The 21,743-nt window shown below is 49.9% G+C and overlaps 2 protein-coding genes and 1 pseudogene across 8 annotated transcripts in view; all 3 read right to left on the minus strand.

The window, feature by feature from the left end:
- Positions 1–355: 355 nt before the first annotated feature.
- On the minus strand, positions 356–11,392 carry NAGLU (N-acetyl-alpha-glucosaminidase). Its single transcript, XM_007535024.3, has 6 exons — positions 10,945–11,392; positions 9,969–10,116; positions 8,913–9,059; positions 8,670–8,755; positions 4,738–4,994; positions 356–1,787 (listed from the first exon to the last, which is right to left on the minus strand). The coding sequence occupies exons 1-6, from the start codon at positions 11,328–11,330 to the stop codon at positions 577–579; spliced, it is 2,235 nt and encodes a 744-aa protein (XP_007535086.1). The 5' UTR covers positions 11,331–11,392; the 3' UTR covers positions 356–576.
- A 3,847-nt stretch (positions 11,393–15,239) lies between these two features.
- LOC132542262 (U6 spliceosomal RNA) lies at positions 15,240–15,309 on the minus strand (annotated as a pseudogene).
- Positions 15,310–19,221: 3,912 nt separating this feature from the next.
- The window catches only part of ATP6V0A1 (ATPase H+ transporting V0 subunit a1), a 90,586-nt gene continuing 88,064 nt past the window's right edge, over positions 19,222–21,743 (minus strand). For all 7 annotated transcript variants that reach the window (XM_016193388.2, XM_060203484.1, XM_007535004.3 and 4 more), the window contains one exon: positions 19,222–20,791. In XM_016193388.2, coding sequence (XP_016048874.1) covers positions 20,698–20,791 — 94 coding nt within the window. In that variant the 3' untranslated portion in view covers positions 19,222–20,697. The remainder of the gene's footprint in view (positions 20,792–21,743) is intronic.

Here is a 21,743-nt window from a genome sequence, read left to right on the forward strand (position 1 = left end):
GCACATGTTCCAGAGTGATGTCTGGTTCCTTCTCTCTCTCTCCTCCTTTCTTATTAATAAATATTTTTTAAAAATCCTTGATTTAGAAAAAAAAAAAAGATAAGGTTAAGACTAGGGAGTGGTGAGAACTGGCCCCATTCCAGTATACAGGTTTTTAAAATTTATTTTAATAAGAAAGATACACAGAGAAAGACCAGAGCACTGTTTGGCTCTGGCTTATGGTGGTCCTGGGGATTGAACCTGGGACCTCAAAGCCTCACACCTGCAAGTTGTTTGTATAAACTTATGCTATTTCCCCAGCCTTCCAGTGCCCAGGATATAGCTCTGATACCATAGTAGTGACATTCTGACAGACCCAAGTGATTCATCAGTTTATTAAACTACATTAAAACAGCACTCTGATCGCAAATTCAGGGTGGCAGAGGAGGGGAGTATCCAGTGCCTGATCCACCAGCAGGCCTTGGGCTCCTCTGCTCAGGTCTGGGGCCCGCCTGCAATGCTTTTCTAGTTCCAGGCCCAGTGGACCAGCCTTAGACTGGAGCTGTGGGAGGGCCTGGCCTAGGGGTGGCTAATTAGTCACAAGGATCCACCCACCCACCGGGGGTAATATTTGAGGAAGAATCCCTTGACCAGGCCTACAGTGTCACCTTGGGGCTGGCTAGTATAACTCTGTGTGCCAAGGACAAAGGCCTGCTCCAGCTGGAAGACTTTCTGGTCAAACTGGCGCTGTTGGAAGGGGGTGCCTTGCACCAGGCTCTCCACCAAGGTCTCCATGAAGAGCCGCCAGCGGGGAGTATAGTAGTCACTCACCAGGCCTGCCAGCTGCTTGTTGGCGTAGTCTAGGATATTGCCCGTTGGGCCCCACAGTGTCAGCTGGTAGCGGCTGTTCTGCTCGTAGAAGTGGCCCTCAGCCTCACTGACTGCTGCCCTGCGGGCCTGCTCCAGCCAGGTGCCCAGCAGGAAGCGCCTGTCACTGCCCAGCACCTTGTCCAGTGCGGGCAGGAGCTCGTAGGCCAGGATGCCTCCTGCTCTCATCAGGGGAACCAGCTCCTGTTTCAGGTAGGCAGCTCTCGCCTCCCAGTAGTACAAACTCACCAGCTCCTGGGCTGCCTGGCGAGTGACATCCAGCAGGTCGTAGCGGAAGGCTGGGCTGGTGGCCAGGGTTGGGGTAGCTGTTAGCAGCAGCCGCCAGGCCTCAAAAACATCGGATCGGTTGTACCAGACGGCAGTAACCATCTGCAGGGAGGGCCGCTTGACCAGCGGGCTGCGATTATGCCCCGTGCAGGTGTCCCCTGAGCAGTTGTACACGCTCCGGAGCAGCAGTCTCCAAGCCGCTTCTGCTTCCCGATGGGAGACCCCATACCTCCTGGTAGCAAAGCTGCTCACCCAGGTCCCCAAATCGGCCACTGGCTCCTTCCGCCAGCCCAGCTCGGCCATGAGGGCGTAGACCACCTCGTTCTGGCCAATGCCCTCAGGAGCCATGCCCGTGCCCACCATGGTGGAGTTGGGGAAGAGGCGGGCAGTTGCGGCACCACGGTTCACTGCCTCCAGGGCCCCAAACAGGCCGTGGTTGCCCCCGAAGTTGTGCAGCATGCACCAGATGAAGGGCTGGCCCTGGAAGGAGGCCGTGTGGATGTACATGGGTTTGGTCTCAGCAAATAGGTCCAAAACCAGGAGGCGGCCGCGGGGCACGGCCTTCAACACTGCCCCCACCTGGGCGGGCCCCCAGAACTCCGGCTGGTGCTGGAAGAGCCAGCCTTGGAACAGCCACACAGCCTCGGGATCCACTGTGGTGGAGGGGGAGAGACAGGAGAGAGGTGATAAGAAGAGGGGGTGAGCATTCAGAACATTCACCCCATTTTACAGATTAGGCAACAAAGGTCCAGCGAAGCTAAGTGACTGCCACAGCACTCCTTCACCTGTAACCCCCGCAGCCAGCAGGGCACGGGGTCAAACCTAACCTTCTCTTTCTCCCAACAAAGAGCTCCAGGATAGCACTGCTAAGCTTTCTGAAAATTGAAATTACAGTGAGCAGTGGTTAGAACACAAATTCCTACTATACCAAATCAAAGGACTTTGGGGAAATGGGGAGGAGGGCCCATGAGGCTTTGGGGTTCTGGTACATGATGGTGGAAAAAGACCTAAGTCGGGAGTGAGAGTGTTTTGCAGACACTGATCAGGGGGATGAGAAATTGTACCCATGTGTCAACTATACTGTAAAGCATTAAGACCCCAATATAATGATAAAGCGGGGGGGGGAAGGGAGACAAAAAACAAGATTCATGCAGTCTGGGAGGTGGTAGCACAGTAGATAGTGTGGACTCTCAAGCATGAGTTCTTGAGTTTGATCCCCAGCATGTATATACCAGAATGATATTCTGATCCTCTCTATCATTAATAAATACATCTTAAAACAAAACAAAGTGGCTGGGCACAGCAGGTTAAGTGTATATGGTGTGAAACACAAGGACCAGTGCAAGGATCCCAGTTAGATCTCCCAGTTCCCCACCTGCAGGAGGCTCGCTTAGCAAGTGTCTTTCTCTCCTTCTCTCTGTCTTCCCCTCCTCTCGATTTCCCTCTGTCTTATCCAACAACAGCTATAATAGCTATAACAACAATAACAACTACAAGGGCAACAAAATGGGAAAAATGACCTCAAGGACAGTGGATCTGTAGTGCAGGCACTGAGCCACAGTGATAACCCTGGTGGCAAAAAAAAAAAAAAAAAAAGAAGAAGAAAAAAATCCCACACAAAGATTTCTGAGCTCTGACCCCAGTGACTCTGATTCAGGTGTGGGGCCTAAGAATGTGCAATGTGCAGACCATGGGGGTCGGGTGGTAGGGCAAGTTAAACACACATGGCGCAAAGCATAAAGACCGGCGCAAAGATCCTGGTTTGAGCCCCAGCTCCCCACCTGCAGGGGGTTTGCTTCACAGGTTGTGATTTCTCTCTGTCCTATTCACCACCACCACCAGTAGCAATGGCAACAATAACAACAACAAGGGAGGGCAACAAAATGAGAAAAATAGCCTCCAGGAGCAGTGGATTTGTAGTGCAGGCACCAGCTATAACTCTGGAGGCAAAAAAAGGGGTAGTGAGATCAGTGGTATGATGCTGCCTGTCTGGGTGACACTTGGAGCAGCTCTGTTCAAGGATGCCTGGGCCAATCTGTCTCAACCAAACTACCTGACCCCTTCACTACCCACCTCTGCAAATAGTAGGTGAGAGCACTGGAGTCACATCTGTGTGCCAGGAATGGCACCTACCATTGAGTACGTCTCCTAACCTACAGAGGGAGCTACTAAATACTTATTATTATTTTTTTCTTCCTCTTGTTCTTTTCTTCCTTTCCCTCTTTCTTCCTTTTCTGCTTCCCCCCCCCTCCAGGATTATCGCTGGGGTTTGGTGCCTGCTCCTGGCAGCTGTTTTTTCCATTTTTACTGGATAGGAAAAAGAGAAATCGAGAGAGGAGGGGGATATAAAGAGGGAGAAAGGCACCTGTAGACCTGCTTCACTGCTTGTGAAGAAACCCCCCTGTAGGCGGGGGCTGAGGGACTGGACTGTGATCCTTGCACTGCCTGACCCCCTCCTTTTACTTTTCTTCTCCTCCTCCTCCTTCTTGTTTGCCACAGCACTACTGGTGCTTATGGCAGTGCTGGGGGCGGAACCTGGAACCTCAAGAGTCTTCTGTATCACCACTATATAGTCTTTTCTTTCTCTCTCTCTCTTTTTTTTTAAAAAGATTTTTTTTTTTATCGTTTGGCTTTTAAATATTTTTATTTATTTATTAATGAGAAAGGTAGGAGGAGAGAGAGAAAGAACCAGCCATCACTCTGGTACACGTGCTGCCAGGGATTGAACTTGGGACCTCCTGCTTGAGAGTCCAATGCTTTATCCACTGCGCCACCTCTTGGACCACTGTATAGTCTTTTCAACGGCCAGCACTTCGTGGCACTGTACTCCGGGCCAGTCATTACGCTACTAGAAGGCAGTCCTGTTTTGCAGTTGAAGCAATGGAGGTCCTGGGAGGGAGACTGTAGCAGCACATTCCAACTAGATATTTGATGATTTCAGACTTACTGTCTACTTTATGCCTAATTCGGTAAATCAAGCATGGATGGGGTTAAAGAGCAAAAGCTCCTGGGTTAACCCTTAACCTCTGGTATGTGAGAGAAGAGTTCAGTGAGGCACAATAGACAAAGAGATGCTAAAGTGAGATCTAGAATGTGTAAGACTTAGTTACTACCCCCCCAAACCCTAAAGATGCTTGCTCTGGCACTGTCTGTCCTGCCTCCTGCCTGAATCAATTCCTTTGTGATCTGGAATTCTTGATGTACTGGAAAACTTGCTGTCAAAAGGCTTCTGGCCCTTAAAGGGGTGTTCCACTGTTCGTTCCCCTCCCTTAGGGGTACACAGACGATGGAGATACCTTGAGGGTCTCAGTAAAACACACAACTTATGTCTCTCTGAGTAATTTTAGGGATTCAGATGTCACTCTGTCCTGAGGGCGGACAACCCAACAGGAGACAACCTGTAGGTCACATGAGCAGGAGGGGCAGTGCCAGGGATCGAGACTGTTGAAACCACAGTGGTTAAATCAGATGGCACATGTGGACATATGCCTGGTCACCCTTAAAATACTATGTGTGACGGTGAGAGGGTGTCCCTCCTACCGCCCCTATCTCCCAAGGACCCGGGGCAGGGACTGCCCTTCTCCACCTCCCCCAGCACCGAACCTATGGTCATGGCTTGGTAGACAGCAGCGGTGGCAGCAGCCAGGTAGGAGGGCTCTGAGGAGGGGGGCTGCATCTCATTGAAAGTGTCAGCCCCATAGATATGATCTGTGCCAAACTCTTTGGTCAGCTCCCGCAGGAAGAGGCTCCCGATCACTGGGAATAAAGGGTCGTCTGCAGCCAGGAGGAACGAGCAAGAGTAGGAACAGTTGAAATTTCCCCAACTGCCCATCTGGGTGACATTGATCCGAGGGAACACCCTAGGGGAATGCAGGTGAAAGTTCAGATATTTGCTGGAAGCTTGTGCCATACTCATCACCGGTTCATCTGCAGTTTCTGGGATTCATTCTGGTTTCTCATGCCTCAATGCCTTTACATATACTGTGCCTTGTGCCTGGAGCTCTCTTCTTCTTCTTTTAAAGATTTTATTTATTTATGAGAAAGATAGGAGGAGAGAGAAAGAACCAGACATCACTCTGGCACACGTGCTGCCAGGGATTGAACTCATGACCTCATGCTTGAGAGTCCGATGCTTTATCCACTTTCCCACCTCCCGAACTACTTCTTCTTTTTTTTTTTATTACTATTATTTAAAAAAAATTCTTTTATATTTATTTATTTATTTTCCCTTTTGTTGCCCTTGTTGTTTTTTATTGTTGTGGTAGTTATTGTTGTTATTATTGACGTCGTTGCTGTTAGATAGGACAGAGAGAAATGGAGAGAAGAGAGGAAGACAGAGAGGGGGAGAGATAAACACCTGCAGACCTGTGTCACCGCCTGTGAAGCGACTCCCCTGCAGGAGGGGAGCCAGGGCTCAAACTGGGATCCTTAAGCCCGTCCTTGTGCTTCGCATCCATCACGTGTGCTTAACCCGCTGTGCTACACCCGACTCCCTTAAAAATTATTTTAATTTGGGAGTCGGGCGGTGGCGCAGTGGGTTAAGCGAACGTGGCGCAAATCGCCAGGACCTGCGTAAGGATCCCGGTTCGAGCCCCCGGCTCCCCACCTGCAGGGGAGTCGCTTCATAGGCGGTGAAGCAGGTCTGCAGGTGTCTGTCTTTCTCTCCCCCTCTGTCTACCTCTCCTCTCTCCATTTCTCTCTGTCCTATCCAACCATGACGACGACATCAATAGCTAACAATAAAACAACAAGGGCAACAAAAAGGAATAAATAAATATTTAAAAAAAAAATTATTTTAATTTATTTATTGGATAGAGACAGCCAGAAATCGAGAGAGGGGGCCAGGCAGTGGTGCACCTGGTTAAGGGCACACACTACAGTGCTAAAGGAACTGAGTTCAAGCCTCTGGTCCCCACCTACAGGAGGAAAACTTGACAGTGGTGAAGTAGAGCTGCAGGTGTCTTTCTGCCTCTCTTCCTCTCCCCTCTCAATTTCTCTCTGTCTTTTTTTTTTTAATTTATTTTATTTATTCCCTTTTGTTGCCCTTGTTGTTTCATTGTTGTAGTTATTATTGTTGTTGTCGTTGTTGGATAGGACAGAGAGAAATGGAGAGAGGAGGGGAAGACAGAGAGGGGGAGAGAAAGATAGACACCTGCAGACCTGCTTCACTGCCTGTGAAGCGACTCCCCTGCAGGTGGGGAGCCGGGGTTCGAACCGGGATCCTTATGCCGGTCCTTGTGCTTTGCACCACCTGCGCTTAACCCGCTGCGCTACAGCCCGACTCCCTTCTCTCTGTCTTTATCCAATAATAAATAAATAAACTAAAATAAAAAATTTTAAAAAAGAAATTGAGAAGGAAGGAGGAGACAGAAGGTGAGTGGTCTGGGAGGTGGTGCAGTGGATTCATGGACTCTTAAGCATGAGGTCCTGAGTTCGATCCATGGCAGCACATGAACCAGAGTGATGTCTGGCTCCTTCTCTCTCTCTCCTAAATAAATAAATAAATAAATAAATAAATAAAATCTTTAAAAAGAGAGAGAGGGCAGGGGTAGATAGCATAATGGTTATGCAAACAGACTCTCATGCCTGAGGCTCCAAAGTCCCAAGTTCAATCCCCTGCACCACCATAAGCCAGAGCTGAGCGGTGCTCTGGTTAAAAAATAATAATAATTAAAAAAAGATTTAAAAAAAAAAGAGAGAGAGATCTAGAGAGATAAGGAGAGAGAGAGAGACAGTTGCAGCATTGCTTCTCCACTTGCAAAGCTTCTCCCCTGCAGCTCCACACAGCCAGATAGCCATTCAGCTGTTTACTAAGTAAGCTGCTCTCCAATTAGGAAGGGATTCAGTCCCTAAACGGTGAGAGTGGTGGGAACCAGGTGCTTACAGCACAAAGGAGGTAGAGACCAACGCTGGGGGCTCTGCAAGACTTCCCAAAGGAGAGGTTTCAGCTAAACATTAAATTATCCTGGGGCCAGGAGGTAATGCACAAGGACCTGGGTCAAGCCCCCCACCTACAGGAGGGAAGCTTCACAAGAGGTGAAGCAGTACTGCAGGTATCTCTCTGTGTCTCTCCCTATCTTCTCCTTTCTTCTCGATTTCTATCTCTATCCAAAATAAATAAATAAATAAATAAAATATTAAAAAAAGAATTATCCTAATCACATAAGAAGTTGGATAGCACAGAGAGGCAGGAAGGATAGCAAATATATGGGCAGCCTATTATCATTCATAAGAGCTGTTACATGCTTTGTGCCAAGCTATACAGGTTTATTTATTAATTTTTAAAGATTTTATTTATTTATTCATGAGAAATGATAGGAGAGAGAGAAAGAATCAGACATCACTCTGGTACATGTGCTGACAGGAACTGAACTTAAGAGCCCAAAGCCCTATCCACTGTGCCACCTCCCGGACCACTATATAGTTTTTTTTTGTTTTTTTTTAACCAGAGCACTGCACAGCTCTGGCTTCTGGTGGTGGTAGGGATTGAACCTAGGAATTCAGAGCCTCAGGCGTGCAAGTTGTTCACATAACCACTATGCTGGCCCTCTCCCCAGCTCCCAAGTTATATAGATTTCTAGTCAGAAAACTGAAGTAGAGGGAGTCGGGCTGTAGCGCAGCAGGTTAAGCGCAGGTGGCGCAAAGCACAAGGACCGGCATAAGGATCCCGGTTCGAACCCTGGCTCCCCACCTGCAGGGGAGTCGCTTCACAGGCGGTGAAGCAGATCTGCAGGTGTCTTTCTCTCCTCCTCTCTGTCTTCCCCTCCTCTCTCCATTTCTCTCTGTCCTATCCAACAACGACAACAACAATAATAACTACAACAATAAAACAACAAGGGCAACAAAAGGGAATAAATAAATATTAAAAAAAAATAATGACAGTGGTCCAGGAAGTGGCACAGTGAATAAAGCACTTGATTCTGAACCATGAGGTCCCGAGTTCAATCCCCGGCCGCACATGTACCAGAATGATGTCTGGTTCTCTCGCTCTTCTCTTACCTTTCTCATTAATAAATACATAAAATCTTTAAAAAATTAATAATAAAATAATGCACAGGGATCTGAGTTCAAGCCTCAGGCTTACACCTGCCATGGGAAAGCTCCATAAGTTATGAAGTAGTGTTTCAGGTCTATTTCTCTCTCTAACTCTCTCTTCCTATCACCATCCAAAATAAATAAAATATTAAGAACAAATAAAAATATTAAAAAAAGATCTGAGGCACAGAGCAGTCATGTAATCTGTCCAAAGTCACACAACAATTCATTAGCAGAGCCAGAGAGCAAGCCCAGGTCTATATCCAGTAGGAATTACTCTAAATCACAGCCCCCTTCATTGGCCAGGGAAGTGGTGCAGTACTACTGCACTGGACTTGAAAGCATGAGGCCCCAAGTTGGAATCCCAGCATTGCACATGTCTGAGTGATGCTCTGGTTCTCATACTCTCACTCTCTCATTAATAAACTTTTAAAAATCATATCCTTCCAGGGAAAAAATATAATCTACAACAGAGCTGAGTGGGAAGGGTGAGCACTCACCTGGTGAGAGCCTTGGGGACATGTCCGGCGAATGCAGGCAGCACAGGGATCATGCCAAAGGAACGCATCCGGTCCAGGATCCGGTGCTGGGAAGATCAGCAAGAAGAGCTGTCAGCCTGGCCCCCAGGACACAGACTTCCCACAACAGCCCAGTTAGGAGCCCTGAATCAGCCCAAAGCCCAACCTCCTTTGAGCCTGAGAGTGTCCTGCTTCGGCTCTCCCCGTCTTACCCCAGCCTTTTACCTGCAGGTAAATCTCCTTGAGGTGCCATGAGCGGGGCAGGGGGCCACCCCAACTGTGCAGATTGCCCATGCGCGCCCAGGCCAGGAAGGCAGGGCCAGTAAAGTGCCCGTCAATCTCTGACTGGGTCAGGCCCAGTTCCAGGTACACCTGAGGAGGAGGTAGAGCCCCCCAACATGTAAATAGAATCATCCCCACTAGCCCGCGCATTTATTTATCAAGCATTATGATTTCTTCTCTGTGCTACACCCTAGGGCTACTAGCAAAATGCAACTGCTGCCCCTTAGCCCCCTTGTCCCAGGAGTGAGGTTAGGCATGAAGGAGGTCTCCCCAGGGCAGGGAGGGAGTCTTCACCGGAGAGAAGGATGGGTGGGGACAACTCTACTGGGAACTTCAACAGCCCAGGGGCAGCCTGAGCACTCTGGGCCCGGCTGAGCTGAGAAGGCCAGATGTTAAAGGAAAGGCCACCCTATGGGATGGGATGGGCACAGGACATGGAGAGCCAGGAAGTCCTGTTCAGAGACTACTGTGGGGGTCCAGGATGAGGAGTGAGCCTGAACTGGGGTCTTGAAAAAGGATGGAGAGGATGAGGCAGGTCAATGGCTGCTACTAAGAGGGACCCCGCAGAAGCGGCTGCTGCGGGTGGGGGTAGGGGTTTGGGAAGAGAGAGGAGCTCCAGGTTTTTAGAGTTTACAAGTGAGGTGCTGGCATCCAGCCTACGACAAGTGCTCCTTTGTGTTTGTCTCAGCAGTGGAAGCCCATTCCACTGTGCCGCCTCCTGGAGCACTGGACAGGGAAAGGCAGATGAAGACCCCAGAAGGCAAAGAAATAAATAGCTGGGCAGATATGAGGGACTGGAAGGTTGGGAAGCTGGAGGAGGGAAGGACCATGTGAGGCTGAACTGGTCAGAGCGCAGGGCTTGTAATCAGGAAGTGCAACACTAGCGTTCAAGGTTGGAGCGCCATCATACACACCACGAACATTTCGGGAGCTCTTATTCTCTGCGTGCCAGAGGGGGAGGTGGGGGCACCTGGGCTGTCTGGTGCATTGGGCACGCACCCGCTGCCAGATGGCCTCCTGGCCATTCCAGGCCAGTGCCAGGTTGATGCCATTCAGTGCCATCCAGTCAATCTCCTGCTCCCAGCGGGCCCAGTCCCACCACACGAAGGAGTAGCTCTGCGTGCACACGTTCTGGTAATAGCGGTACCTGTGGGCAGGGGCATGGCCTGGGAGCGGGCAAGAGGATCGCCCCCTCCCTCACTCCTGGTGTCCATGATCCTGAAGAGCTCTGAGACCCCTCCACTTGAACACCAGCTTGAACACCCCTCCACTCCCACACCAGCTCTAGACTAGAGGGGAGAGCCTTCACTGCCTCCCTTTGGGGGCGGCTGAGTCACTCTGGGTGCCTGAGTTTCTGAGGTGCCCACCCACTCCCCCAGGGCCCTGTATTTTCACTGGTACTTGGGAGAAGGGATTCCACTTTCCTTCAACTTCTCCAGAGCCCCTGCCATGCAAAGCGTTTCAGTGCCATATGACAAAGTTTGTCCCTGTCCTGCAAAGCGGAAGCTCCTTTCCCCACAGTCTAAATGAGAGACAGATGTGCGAACACTTCACCTCAGTCCAGCGGGGCAAGCCCGTGAGCCGGGCGCTGTCACTCCTCAGTTAGCATCTTCAAAGAGGGCGGGGAAGGAAAGGAATGCCATTTACTGATCAACAGTTATGCATCACGAACTCTAGCCCCATCATCCTGTCAGCGTTGATTGATGTCCTGTTTCCATTTTTCAGATGAGCCAACCGAGGCTCGAGAAGCAAAGTGACTTTAGAAGAGCTAGGATTTGAAAGCAGAGCAGCGCAACACTGAGGCCAGCACTCCTCTCTGGGTCTTACTCGGTTCGGTTCCTCAGAGGCCACTCTAGCGTTAGGGAGAGGCGGGGGCTCAGAGAATGGGGGCTCTGGGGGTGGCGGCCGAAGGCAGAAGTGGGGGCAGAATGGGGGCAGAAGTGAAGGGCGTGAGGACCGGGTCCAGTCCCCGTACCTGTTGGGCGTGGTCTCCGTCAGCTCCCCCGGCACCGCGGGCAGCGGCTGCGGCAGGTGTAGCTGCGAGCCCGACCAGGCCACGTGGCAGCCGCAGAAGTCGCGCAGGTAGCGGTGCAGCCCCGCAGCGGCGGCCACGCCGGTGGAGCCGAGCACCTGCACCCGCGCCCCCGCGCCGCCGCCGCTCAGGCGGTAGGTGTCCAGGCCCGACGCAGCCGCCAGGGCGCGCTTCACCCACACCGAGAAGGAGGCCGCCAGCTCGGGTCCCAGAAGCCGGGCAAGTAGCTCCCGCACCGCCTCTGTCTCCCGGACTTCGTTCTCGACCGAGCCCTGCGCCCCGGCCAGGAGCAGGAGCCCCAGGGCGGCGGCCACCGCCACCACCTCCATGGGCCAGCGGTCTCGGTCTCCGCTCCGCTGCCCGCCGCCTGCAGAGAACCACTTCAGAACTCGGGACCGGGGGCGGGGCGGCCCGCGTCCAATCAGCGGCGGGTCCCAGGTCACGTGGGGCCGAAGTGCCAGCGCCGGTCAGCCGCTAGGGGACGCACTTCCGGTCCCGGATAGCGCCGAGAGGGTGTCTGCTGACTGCACTGGGTGCGGCACCGCGTGACCCCTTTAACGCGGAAAGTTCAGGCTAGAAGTGGCTCATGGTGCTTCATTAGCGCCTTCAGGTACAATGTTCTTTTCACATGCAAAATCACTTTCTTTCCAATCAGCCCACCCCTCCAATCAGTATTTATTTGGAGGGGTACCGGGAACAGACATCCCCTCTTCAGAAGACCTCGAAGCCAAATATTTATGTAAATATTTATTACTTTTTTATTAATTAATGAGAAAGATAGGAAAGAGAGAAAGAACCAGACATCTTTCTGGTACATGTGCTACCGGGGATTGAACTCGGGACCTCACTCTTGAGAGTCCAGTGCTTTATCCACTGCGCCACCTCCCGGACCACTAAATAGTTATTACTTATTTAGGGACTGGGTGGTGGCGCACCTGGCTGAGCGTACACATTGCAGTGTGCAGGGACCTCGGTTCAAGCCTCTGGTAACCACTTGTAGTGAGGCAGAGCTGCAGGTGTCTCTTTCCCTTTCAATCTCCCTCTTCCCTCTCAATCAAAAATAAATAGATTACAAATGACTACATATATAAACAAATCTATTTACTTTAGTTGTGATGCTGTGAAGAAATACAGGGTTACGTTGCCTAAGGTCTTCTAAAGGAAGTGACATTTAATCTGAATTAAGTTGGGGTTGGCCAGGAGAGAGGGAGAGCAATCATTCTCGACAGGGAAATGCTTGCGAGTTCAGTGCCGTATCCACTGTGCCACCTCCCGGATCACTGGACAGAGAAATGTAGATGAAGATCCCATAAGGTAAAGAAATAAATAGCTAGGCAGATATAAGGGACTGAAAGTTTGGGGAATTGGAGGAGGGAAGAACCATGTGAGTCTGAACTGGTCAGGGGGCAGGGCTTGTAATCAGGGTTCAGGAAAACAGGGATTTATTGGTGCAGCAGACCTAGAGGAGTTTGCACCCCAGATTTCTGAGCCCCATCCCACAGTGAGGGTCCTTCTTGCATATCACAAGTGTTTCTTACATAAGTCCTGATAGAACATGTAAAGATAATTTTTCTAAGCACTACACTATGATGGTTTAAAAAAATGTTTATTTATTCACTTTTGTGGCCCTTGTTTTGTTGTTGTTTTAGTTTACTTTTTATATTTATTTTCCCTTTTATTGCCCTTGCTTTTCATTGTTGTTTTAGTTATTATTGTTATTGATGTCATTGTTAGATAGGACAGAGAGAAATGGAGAGAGGAGGGGAAGACAGAGAGGGAGAAAGACACCTGCAGACCTGCTTCACCGTCTATGAAGGGACCCCCCCCCTTCAGGTGGGGAGCCGGGGGCTCGAACCGGGATCCTTATGCTGGTCCTTGTGTTTTGTGCCACCTGCGCTAAATCTGCTGCGCTGCCTGACTCCCTGTTGTTGTTATTGATGTCGCCGTTGTTGGATAGGTTAGAGAGAAATGGAGAGAGGAGGGGAAGACAGAGAGGGGGCGAGAAAGATAGACACCTGCAGACCTGCTTCACTGCTTGTGAAGTGACTCCCCTGCAGGTGGGGAGCTGGGGGCTTGAACCCGGATCCTTACAATGGTCCTTGAGCTTTGCGACACCTGTGCTTAACCCGCTGTGCTACCGTCCAACTCCAGATTTTTTTAAAATGGCATTTAATTCTTTTAAATAATTTTTTAGTCTTTATTTATTTATTGGCTAGAGATAGCCAGAAATTGAGAAGGAAGGGGGTGATAAAGAGGGAGAGAGAGTGGTCCAGGAGGTGGCACAGTGTTAAGCATTAGACTCTCAAGTATGAAGTCCTGAGTCTGATCCCTGGCAGCACATGTACCAGAGTGATGTCTGGTTCTTTCTCTCTCCCCCCCTCCTCCTACCTTTCTAATAAATAAATAATCTTAAAAAAAAGAAGAAGGAGAAGGAGAAGGAGGAGAGAGACACCTGCAGCTCTGCTTCACCACTCACAAACTTTCCCCCTACAGGTGGGTATCAGGGGCTCAAACCGGGGTCTTTGCACATTGTAAAATGTGCACTCAACCAGGTACGCCACCACCCGGCCCCACTATGATGTTTTTTTTTTTTTTTTTTGTCTCCAGGGTTATTGCTGGGGCTCGGTGCCTGTACCATGAATCCACTGCTCCTGGTAGCTATTTTTTCCCTTTTGTTGCTCTGTTGTTTATCATTGTTGTTGTTATTATTATTGTTATCATTACTGTCATTGTTGTTGGATAGGACAGAAAGAAATTGAGAGAGGAGGGGAAGACAGAGGGGGAGAGAAAGACACCTGCAGACCTGCTTCACCGCCTGTGCACTGACCCTCCTTCAGGTGGGAAATCGGGGCCTCAAACCGGGATCCTTATGCCAGTCCTTCATGTGTGCTTAACCCACTGAGGTACCACCTGACCCCCCACTACGATTGGTTTTAAGGCTGGTAATTATTTGCAGTTGAAGACTGAGGACTTGACTGTTGTGTGGAGGAGTGGTGAAAGGTTAACAGTTCTAAGCCCTCAAGTCCATACAAACAGATGGGGGAGTGGGAATTAAGCTTGAAATTTACAGATGTGTTTCAAACCCTATACAGATATCTGTAATTACTTTTTTTTCCTCTTTGTCTCCAGGGTTATCACTGGGCCTTGGTGCTTGCACTAAGAATCCACTGCTCCTGGAGGCCATTTTTCCCATTTTGTTGCCCTTGTTGTGCTTGCTGTAGTTATTGTTATCATAGCTGTTGTTGTTGTTGGGTAGGACAGAGAGAAATAGAGAGAGGAGGGGAAGACAGAAAGGGGGAGAGAAAGATAGACACCTGCAGATCTGCTTCACCGCTTGTGAAGCGACCCCCTGCAGGTGGGGAGCTGGGGGCTTGAACCGAGATCCTTGAGCTGGTCCTTGCACTTTGCACCATGTGCGTTTAACCTGCTGCGCTACCGTGTGCCTCCCTGTAGTTACACTAGGGGTTCTCCACTTGACCTTAAAGGGTAGCAGCAGCAGGACAGGCCTGGAGGAGTTCTTTTCCTTATACATATTCTAAACCAAGGGCCAGAGAAAGGAAGCTACTAGGACAATTTCAGTAACTAGTAGGAGAGCAGACCAAGGGTTAGAAACCAGACCTCTAAACTTTCAGAGTGGCTCTTACCTAAAAGTGAACTTTCAGGCTGCTTCTATGGGCAGGGAGTGGTGGACCCCATAGAAAATACTTTTCTCTAGAATAATTCTGCATATCTTCTGGTTTATTTATATTTTGGCACCAGGGCTTCACTGCTCTAGGCTAACTTTTTCAGAATGAGACAGAGACCATAGCACTGGAACTTGAGACTTTAGAACCTCAAGGAGTCTCTTTGCGCTATTGTCATTGCTGCTATTGCTGTTGTTGCTGCTGGACAGGACAGAGAGAAATCGAGAGAGGAAGGGAAGACATAGAGGGGGAGAGAAAGACAGACACCTGCTGACCTGTTTCACAACCCCCCTGCAGGTGGGGAGTCAGGGGGCTCGAACCGGGATCCTTACTCCGGTTCATGCTCTGTGCGTTTTACCCATGTGTGCTTAATCCTCTGCACTACCACCCGGCCCCCATCCCATATTCTTTTAAAATGTTCATTTTATTTTATTTTGATGAGAAAGACAGATATAGATGGAAAGAGACAGCAAGACCAGAGCACTGCTCAGCCCTGGTTTATGGTGGTGCTGGAGATTGAACCTGGGACCTTGGAGCCTCAGGCAAGCAAGTCTTTTGAGCAGGGGATATGCTAATCTACTCTGTATCGTTTCAATTTTAGTATATGTGCTGCTGAAGCAAGCACAGCATGCAAGTCTTTTGCATAATTATTATGCTGTCTCCCCAGCCTGGGCTTCACTTAAAAAAATTAATAAAATTACTGTTTACTATAAGAGAGGACAGAAATCAGAGCACTATCCAGCTCTGGAATTGGTAATTCTAGGGATTAAATTTACAGCCTCTGGAGCCTCAGGTGTATAAATTCTGTGTTCTAACATACTAACTCCCAGGTCCTTTGATTCTTTTCCAGTGTAAAGTTTTATTACTTTCTCAGTGTGTATCAGACAAATTTGTTGGAGTCTCTGCTCTCCATCTCATTTCCAGTTTAGTTTCTAGTGGGCTTCTTCTGCCTGGGCACCCCAGAATACTTCCAGGGTCCTTATCCCTTCCCCTTATCAATTCAAGTAGCTTGCCTGTCACAGGATACTATCCTTGCCTGGGAGAAGGAATGAGTCCTTCCCCATCTGGCCACTAGGGAGCAGCTCACACCTACGACATACCTTGGATAGGCTGGGAGGACAGGCAGATCACTAAGTTCTCAAGGAAGCCTCAAAGTTCTCCTGGCTATTAGTTATAGTTTTAGCTCTTATTTTATTTTTGCCTCCAGGGTTATTGCTTGGGCTCGGTGCCTGCACCACAAATCCACTGCTCCTGGAGGCCATTTTCCATCCCCCCTTTTTGTCGCCCTTGTTTTATAGTTGTTGTGGTTATTGTTGTTATTGATGTCATTGTTGTTGGATAGGACAGAGAGAAATGGAGAGAGGAGGGGAAGACAGAGAGGAGGAAAGACAGACACCTGCAGACCTGCTTCACCGCCTGTGAAGCGACTCCCCTGCAGGTGGGGAGCCGGGGTTCGAACTGGGATCTTTATGCCAGTCTTTGTGCTTTGCGCCACCTGCGCTTAACCCGCTGTGCTACAGCCCAACTCCCTCTTTTCTTTTTTTTAAAATTTTTTTTATGCCTCCAGGGTTATTGCTGGTGCTCAGTGCCTACACTACAAATCCACTGCTCCTGGTGGCCATTATTTTTCTATTGTTGTTGCTGTTGTTGTTACTGGATAAGACAGAGAATCAAGGGAGGAGGGGAAGACATAGAGGGGGAGAGAAAGATAGACACCTCCAGACCTGCTTTACCGCTTGTGAAGCGAACCTCCCTCCCTGCAGGTGGGGAGCCGGGAGCTTGAACCGTGATCCTTACACCAGTCCTTGCGCTTTGTGCCACGTGTACTTAACCCACTGCACTATCACCTGACTCCCTTTAAACTTTATTTTATTTGATAGGACAGAGAGAAATTGAGAAGGCACAGGAGATAGAGACACCTGCAGCATTGCTTCATTGCTTGTGAAGCTCTCCTCCTGAGGGTAGGGGCTGGGGGATTGAACCTGGGTCCTTGTATATGGTAGTACGTGCACTTAACCAGATGAGCCACCACCCCACCCCTATTTCTAGACTCGACTTAAATTTTTTTTTTTTTAAAGATTTTGTTAATGAGATGGGAGGAGAGAGATCATTCTCGTACACGTGCTGCCGGGATTGAACTCAGGATCTTCTCATGCTTGAAAGTCTAATGCTTTATCCACTGTGCCGCCTCCTGGACCACAATTTAATTCTATTCCATAGCTTCTAAATATCTGTTCTTTTTAAAAAGAGTTTATTTATTCATGAAAAATGATAGGAGAGAGATAAAGAACCAGACATCACTCTGGTACATGTGTTGCTGGGAACTGAACTCGGGACCTCATGCTTTAGAGTCCAAAGCCTTATCCACTGCGCCACCTCCCAGACCACTAAATATCGATTCTTTTCAGGCTTCCTTTTCTGGGTAACAGAGTTGAGGTTAAAAGAACTCATTTACCAGAATGTCTTTCTTTCTTTTTTTTTTTTTGCCTCCAGGGTTATTGCTGGGGCTCAGTGCCTGTACCATGAATCCACTGCTCCTGGAGGCCTCCCCACCCTTTTGTTGCCCTTGTTGTTGTAGCCTTGTTGTGGTCATTATTGTTGTTGTTGATGTCGTTTGCTGTTGGATAGGACAAAGAGAATCCGAGAGAGGAGGAGAAGACAGAGAGGGGGAGAGAAAGACACCTATAGACCTGCTTCACCACCCATGAAGCGACTCCCCTGCAGGTGGGGAGCCAGGGGCTTGAACCAAGATCCTTATGCTAGTCATTGCGCTTTGTGCCATGTGCGCTTAACCCGATGCACTACCGCCCGACCCCTCCTTTTTTTTTTTTTTTTTAAAGATTTTATTTATTGATTGATGAGAAAGGAGGAGAGAGAAAGAACCAGATATCACTCTGGTACATGTGCTGCTGGGGATTGAACTCAAGACCTCATGCTTGAGAGTTCAATGCTTTATCCACTGCGCCACCTCCTGGACCACCCAGAATTTCATTTTTAAAAATATTTATTGAGAGGGATAGGAGGAGAAAGGTCCAGACATCACTCTGGTACATGTGCTGCTGGGGATTGAAGTCAGGACCCTATGCTTCAGTGTCCAACCCTTTATCCACTATGCCACTTCCCAGACCACCCCAGAATTTCCATTCTAGTTTTCCATTCCATTTTCTTTCTTTTTTTTAAATTATTATCTCCAGTGCTTTAACACTGCAGGCTGATGAGAAGGGGAGGGGAGGGAGGTGTGGATATGCAAAGAGAGGGAAAGAAACCACAGCATTGACTTTATAGACTTTCTGAGAAGCCTGGTAGATTCTGGGCCACAGTCCCTGTCAAGGAGGGGAGGCCTTGAGGCTGGAGTTATAAAGAACAAAATTAACAGGGTTTTCCTGCTTGTCCCTGCCCATCTTGTCAGCTTGCCGCTCACATTTCTGTGTAGCCGCTGCACTGCAGGCCCCAGGAAACAGGCCTGGAGAGGCTGTGTGTGTGCTGAGAAAGAATGTGGGTGCTGTGCGTAGCAGTGAGAGAGAGAAGGTCCTCTCTGCCCACCCCACCTGCTTGGACAGTCTGCTGGCTGTTCGCCTGCCTGCCCAGCACTTCACATTCTCCAGCTGCCCCAGGAGCCCACACTAAGCCTCCACTTACACCAAAGCAGGGACAGCTGGGCTCAAAATAGCCAGGCCACTGCACCTAGTAGAGCAAGCCTGTGTGTGTGTGTGTGTGTGCCAGTGTGTGTGTGTGTGTCACTGCACCTAGTAGAGCATGCCTGTGTGTGTGTGTGTCACTGCACCTAGTAGAGCATGCCTGTGTGTGTCACTGCACCTAGTAGAGCATGCCTGTGTGTGTGTGTGTCACTGCACCTAGTAGAGCATGCCTGTGTGTGTGTGTCACTGCACCTAGTAGAGCATGCCTGTGTGTGTGTGTGTGTCACTGCACCTAGTAGAGCATGCCTGTGTGTGTCACTGCACCTAGTAGAGCATGCCTGTGTGTGTGTGTCACTGCACCTAGTAGAGCATGCCTGTGTGTGTTGCCCTGGCCCTTCTCCCCCTGGTTGTTTGGGTGTACAGTGAGGGAAGAGGAGGTGAAGCCAGCCTCTGAGCCACTCACCCCCAGTGATAGGGTCGGCAAAGCTGCCTTGGCTTCTAGGAGTGGAGGCACCTTGAGATAAGCAATTTGAGATAAGGTGAGAATTTCACAGACTAATTACTTACTCAAGGCCAGCACAGCTGTGGCTCCCCCTCCCCCCTGCTGGGGTTGTGCCAGCTAGATCCCACTGCTCCAAATGAACTTGACATCACTATCCTGTTCCAGTGTTCATAAAACTCAGTCAGTGCTAAGCATAGAGCTCTCAGGTGATGCTTGGGGGCTCAAACTTGTGTCCTCTCACGTGGTAAAGTGTGCATTCTACCAGGCAAACTATCTTCTGGCCCCCAGCTATGGCTTCCCCCTCCCCCTCACAGAGAAAAGTAGAAATGCTGCAGGAGGGATGTGAAGGGTGTGGGGTGCTAGGGGCTGTGAGCATAGAAACAGGCAGATTCCCAGGTTGAGTCAAACACTTTATTCAGCACAGCAGGGATGTCTAAACAGAAGGGCTTCGGGCAGGATTTCTGACAAAGAACTCTGCTTCCAACCCTACTGCACACAGAGCAAAGATCATCACATAAACCACAGGGACCAGCAGGGAGGGGACTCTGTACAAGGTCTGAGTCAGGTGACACTGGCCAGTGCTAAGTAAAGCTGAGGCAACCCAGGCCCAGGCAGGCCCAGCCCAGGAGTCCAGTGAGCAGCTCACTTTGAAAAGACAGGGTGGGAGGAGGGCAGGGATTATGGTTGATTATGGGGTTATCTCAACCACAGAAAGGAGTGGGGATCAAGTTAGCTGAAGCAGCCAGAGCTGCTATGCCAACACATGATTAAAAGGTCCTCAGTCCACAGCATGGTCATCATGGGGGTGACAGTGAAGGTGGGCCCTTTGGAGGACCCACCACCAGCCTACAGGGTAAGGCCACACACACCTCACAACTACATGCAGTGGCAGCCCTGCCAGTCACCTCCTATCAGCAAGCCATAAACACAGACATCCCTGCCCAGGACCCCCCTTGACCTTGGATCAATGCGGAGACAGGAGAGGCAGAGGTGGGCAAAGCAAGGCAGGCCTGCCTGCAGCAGAAACACCCTGTTCGACTACAGTCCTGCATGAAGACTCATGATTGAAGGTCAGGAGAGGCCTGGGGGTCTTCACCAGGGCCACACATGGCCTGAGAGGCAGCCAACCAAAGGGCCAGTGAGGACCTGTTCTGGGTTACTCCCAGCTCTGTCAAATCATGTTGGGTGCAAATGGAGTGGGGAAGGTTCTGGGAGAGAGGAAGAGGAGGAGGTGGAGGAGATGGCTGGGTAGTGATTAGGAAGGTGGTATCTGGGGACCTTGGAGGTATGTGTGACAGGGAGGAGTCATGCATGATGGCAGAGTTGGGTCTAGCTGAATTCCTGATTAACAAGTGCTCTGAAGACTGGTGGGAGTGGGTGGCAAAGGCCAGTGATACTATCTTCCTGGACCAAGCCTTGTTAATCCAAGATGGGGTGTGTTAAAAAGCACCCTGCCCAAACTCATAACTAGAATAGCAGGAGCTGAGGCTCAAGACCTAGGTGTGGAGGGTGAAGGCGCTCCTATCCACTATTAGGCAAGATGTCCCAAGGGCTTGGGGCTCACATGTACATGCACAGACAGGCTCACCACCAAAGGACAGAGAAGGGGCCAGCTGAGGCCTAGAGGGCACTGCTAGTGCTTAGTGGCTGTAACAGACAGCCTGAGGCCAGCTTCTTTCTAGAAAAATCACTGCACTACACACAAAACCAGAGGTGGCAGGAGACCCCTGAGGGCTGGGGCTATCTAAATGACTCACAGATGGCTGGAGGAGGGGTGGCAGGGATGTCACAAATGCCCTAGCACTTAGGGATCACAACCAATAGGCATCACCGTGGAGGAGGAGGGCAGCGGGGGTACAGCCTCACAAGGGGCTCACTCATCAAACTTCCCGTCTCGAATGTGCTCGAAGGAGAAGGGCAGGAACTTGAAACCATTCCCGCTGTAGAATTTATTCTGGAACTCAACCCTGGGGAAAGAAAGAGGAGAGTCATCATCATACAAAAACCTTTGGAGAGGTTGGGTGGGGGCATACTCGATTAAGTGCATTAGCATGCATAGGGATCCAGGTTCAAGCCCCTATCTCCACCTGCAGGGGAAAAACTTCACGAGTGAAGGTGTCTCTCTGTCCCTTTCTATCTCCCCTCCCTCGCAATTTTTCTTCACCACTTGTGAAGCTTTCCCCCTGTAGCTGAGGACCCACGGCTTGAACCTAGGTCCTTGTACATTATAATGTGCATTCAACCAGGTGTGCCACAACCGGCCCCCTCAATTTCTCTCTATCAAATCAAATAAAAAGACAGTCACTTAAAAATGTTTTTTGGGGGGCCGGTCTGTAGCGCAGCGGATTAAGCGCAAGTGGCGTGAAGATCCCGGTTCAAGACCCCGGTTCCCCAACTGCAGGGGGTTCGCTTCACAGGTGGTGAAGCAGGTCTGTAGGTATCTTTCTCTCCCTCTCTCTGTCTTCCCCATCTCTCTCCATTTCTTTCTCTCCTATCTAACAACAACATCAGTAACAATGATAATAATAACTACAACAACGATAAAAAACAACAAGGGCAACAAAAAGGAAAAAAATGGCCTCCAGGAGCAGTGGACTTATAGAGGCACCGAGCCCCAGCAGTAACCCCGGAGGAAAAAAAAATCATAATAATAAAAAAAAACTTTGGAACTTAATTGGGCCAAAATGCCCCAACTCGCACCCCTCCCTCACTTTCCAGGGCAAATTTGGGGATGTAGCTTGTGACCTCTGCCTGCACCACCCCCTGACCTCAGTGTAAGGTGAGCTGCCTGTTTGAAGCCCGCCCTCAGCTCCTCAGTTCCTGCTGAGGGAGGCGAAACAGTTAAGAGCCACCAGCCACCATTTGGCTCTAACAGCAAGGAGCCCCCCAGCCCCCTGCTCCTGGCAGGGGCCACATGGG

This window comes from Erinaceus europaeus, chromosome 12, assembly GCF_950295315.1.
Source record: "Erinaceus europaeus chromosome 12, mEriEur2.1, whole genome shotgun sequence".
NCBI classification, from domain to species: Eukaryota; Metazoa; Chordata; class Mammalia; order Eulipotyphla; family Erinaceidae; genus Erinaceus; species Erinaceus europaeus.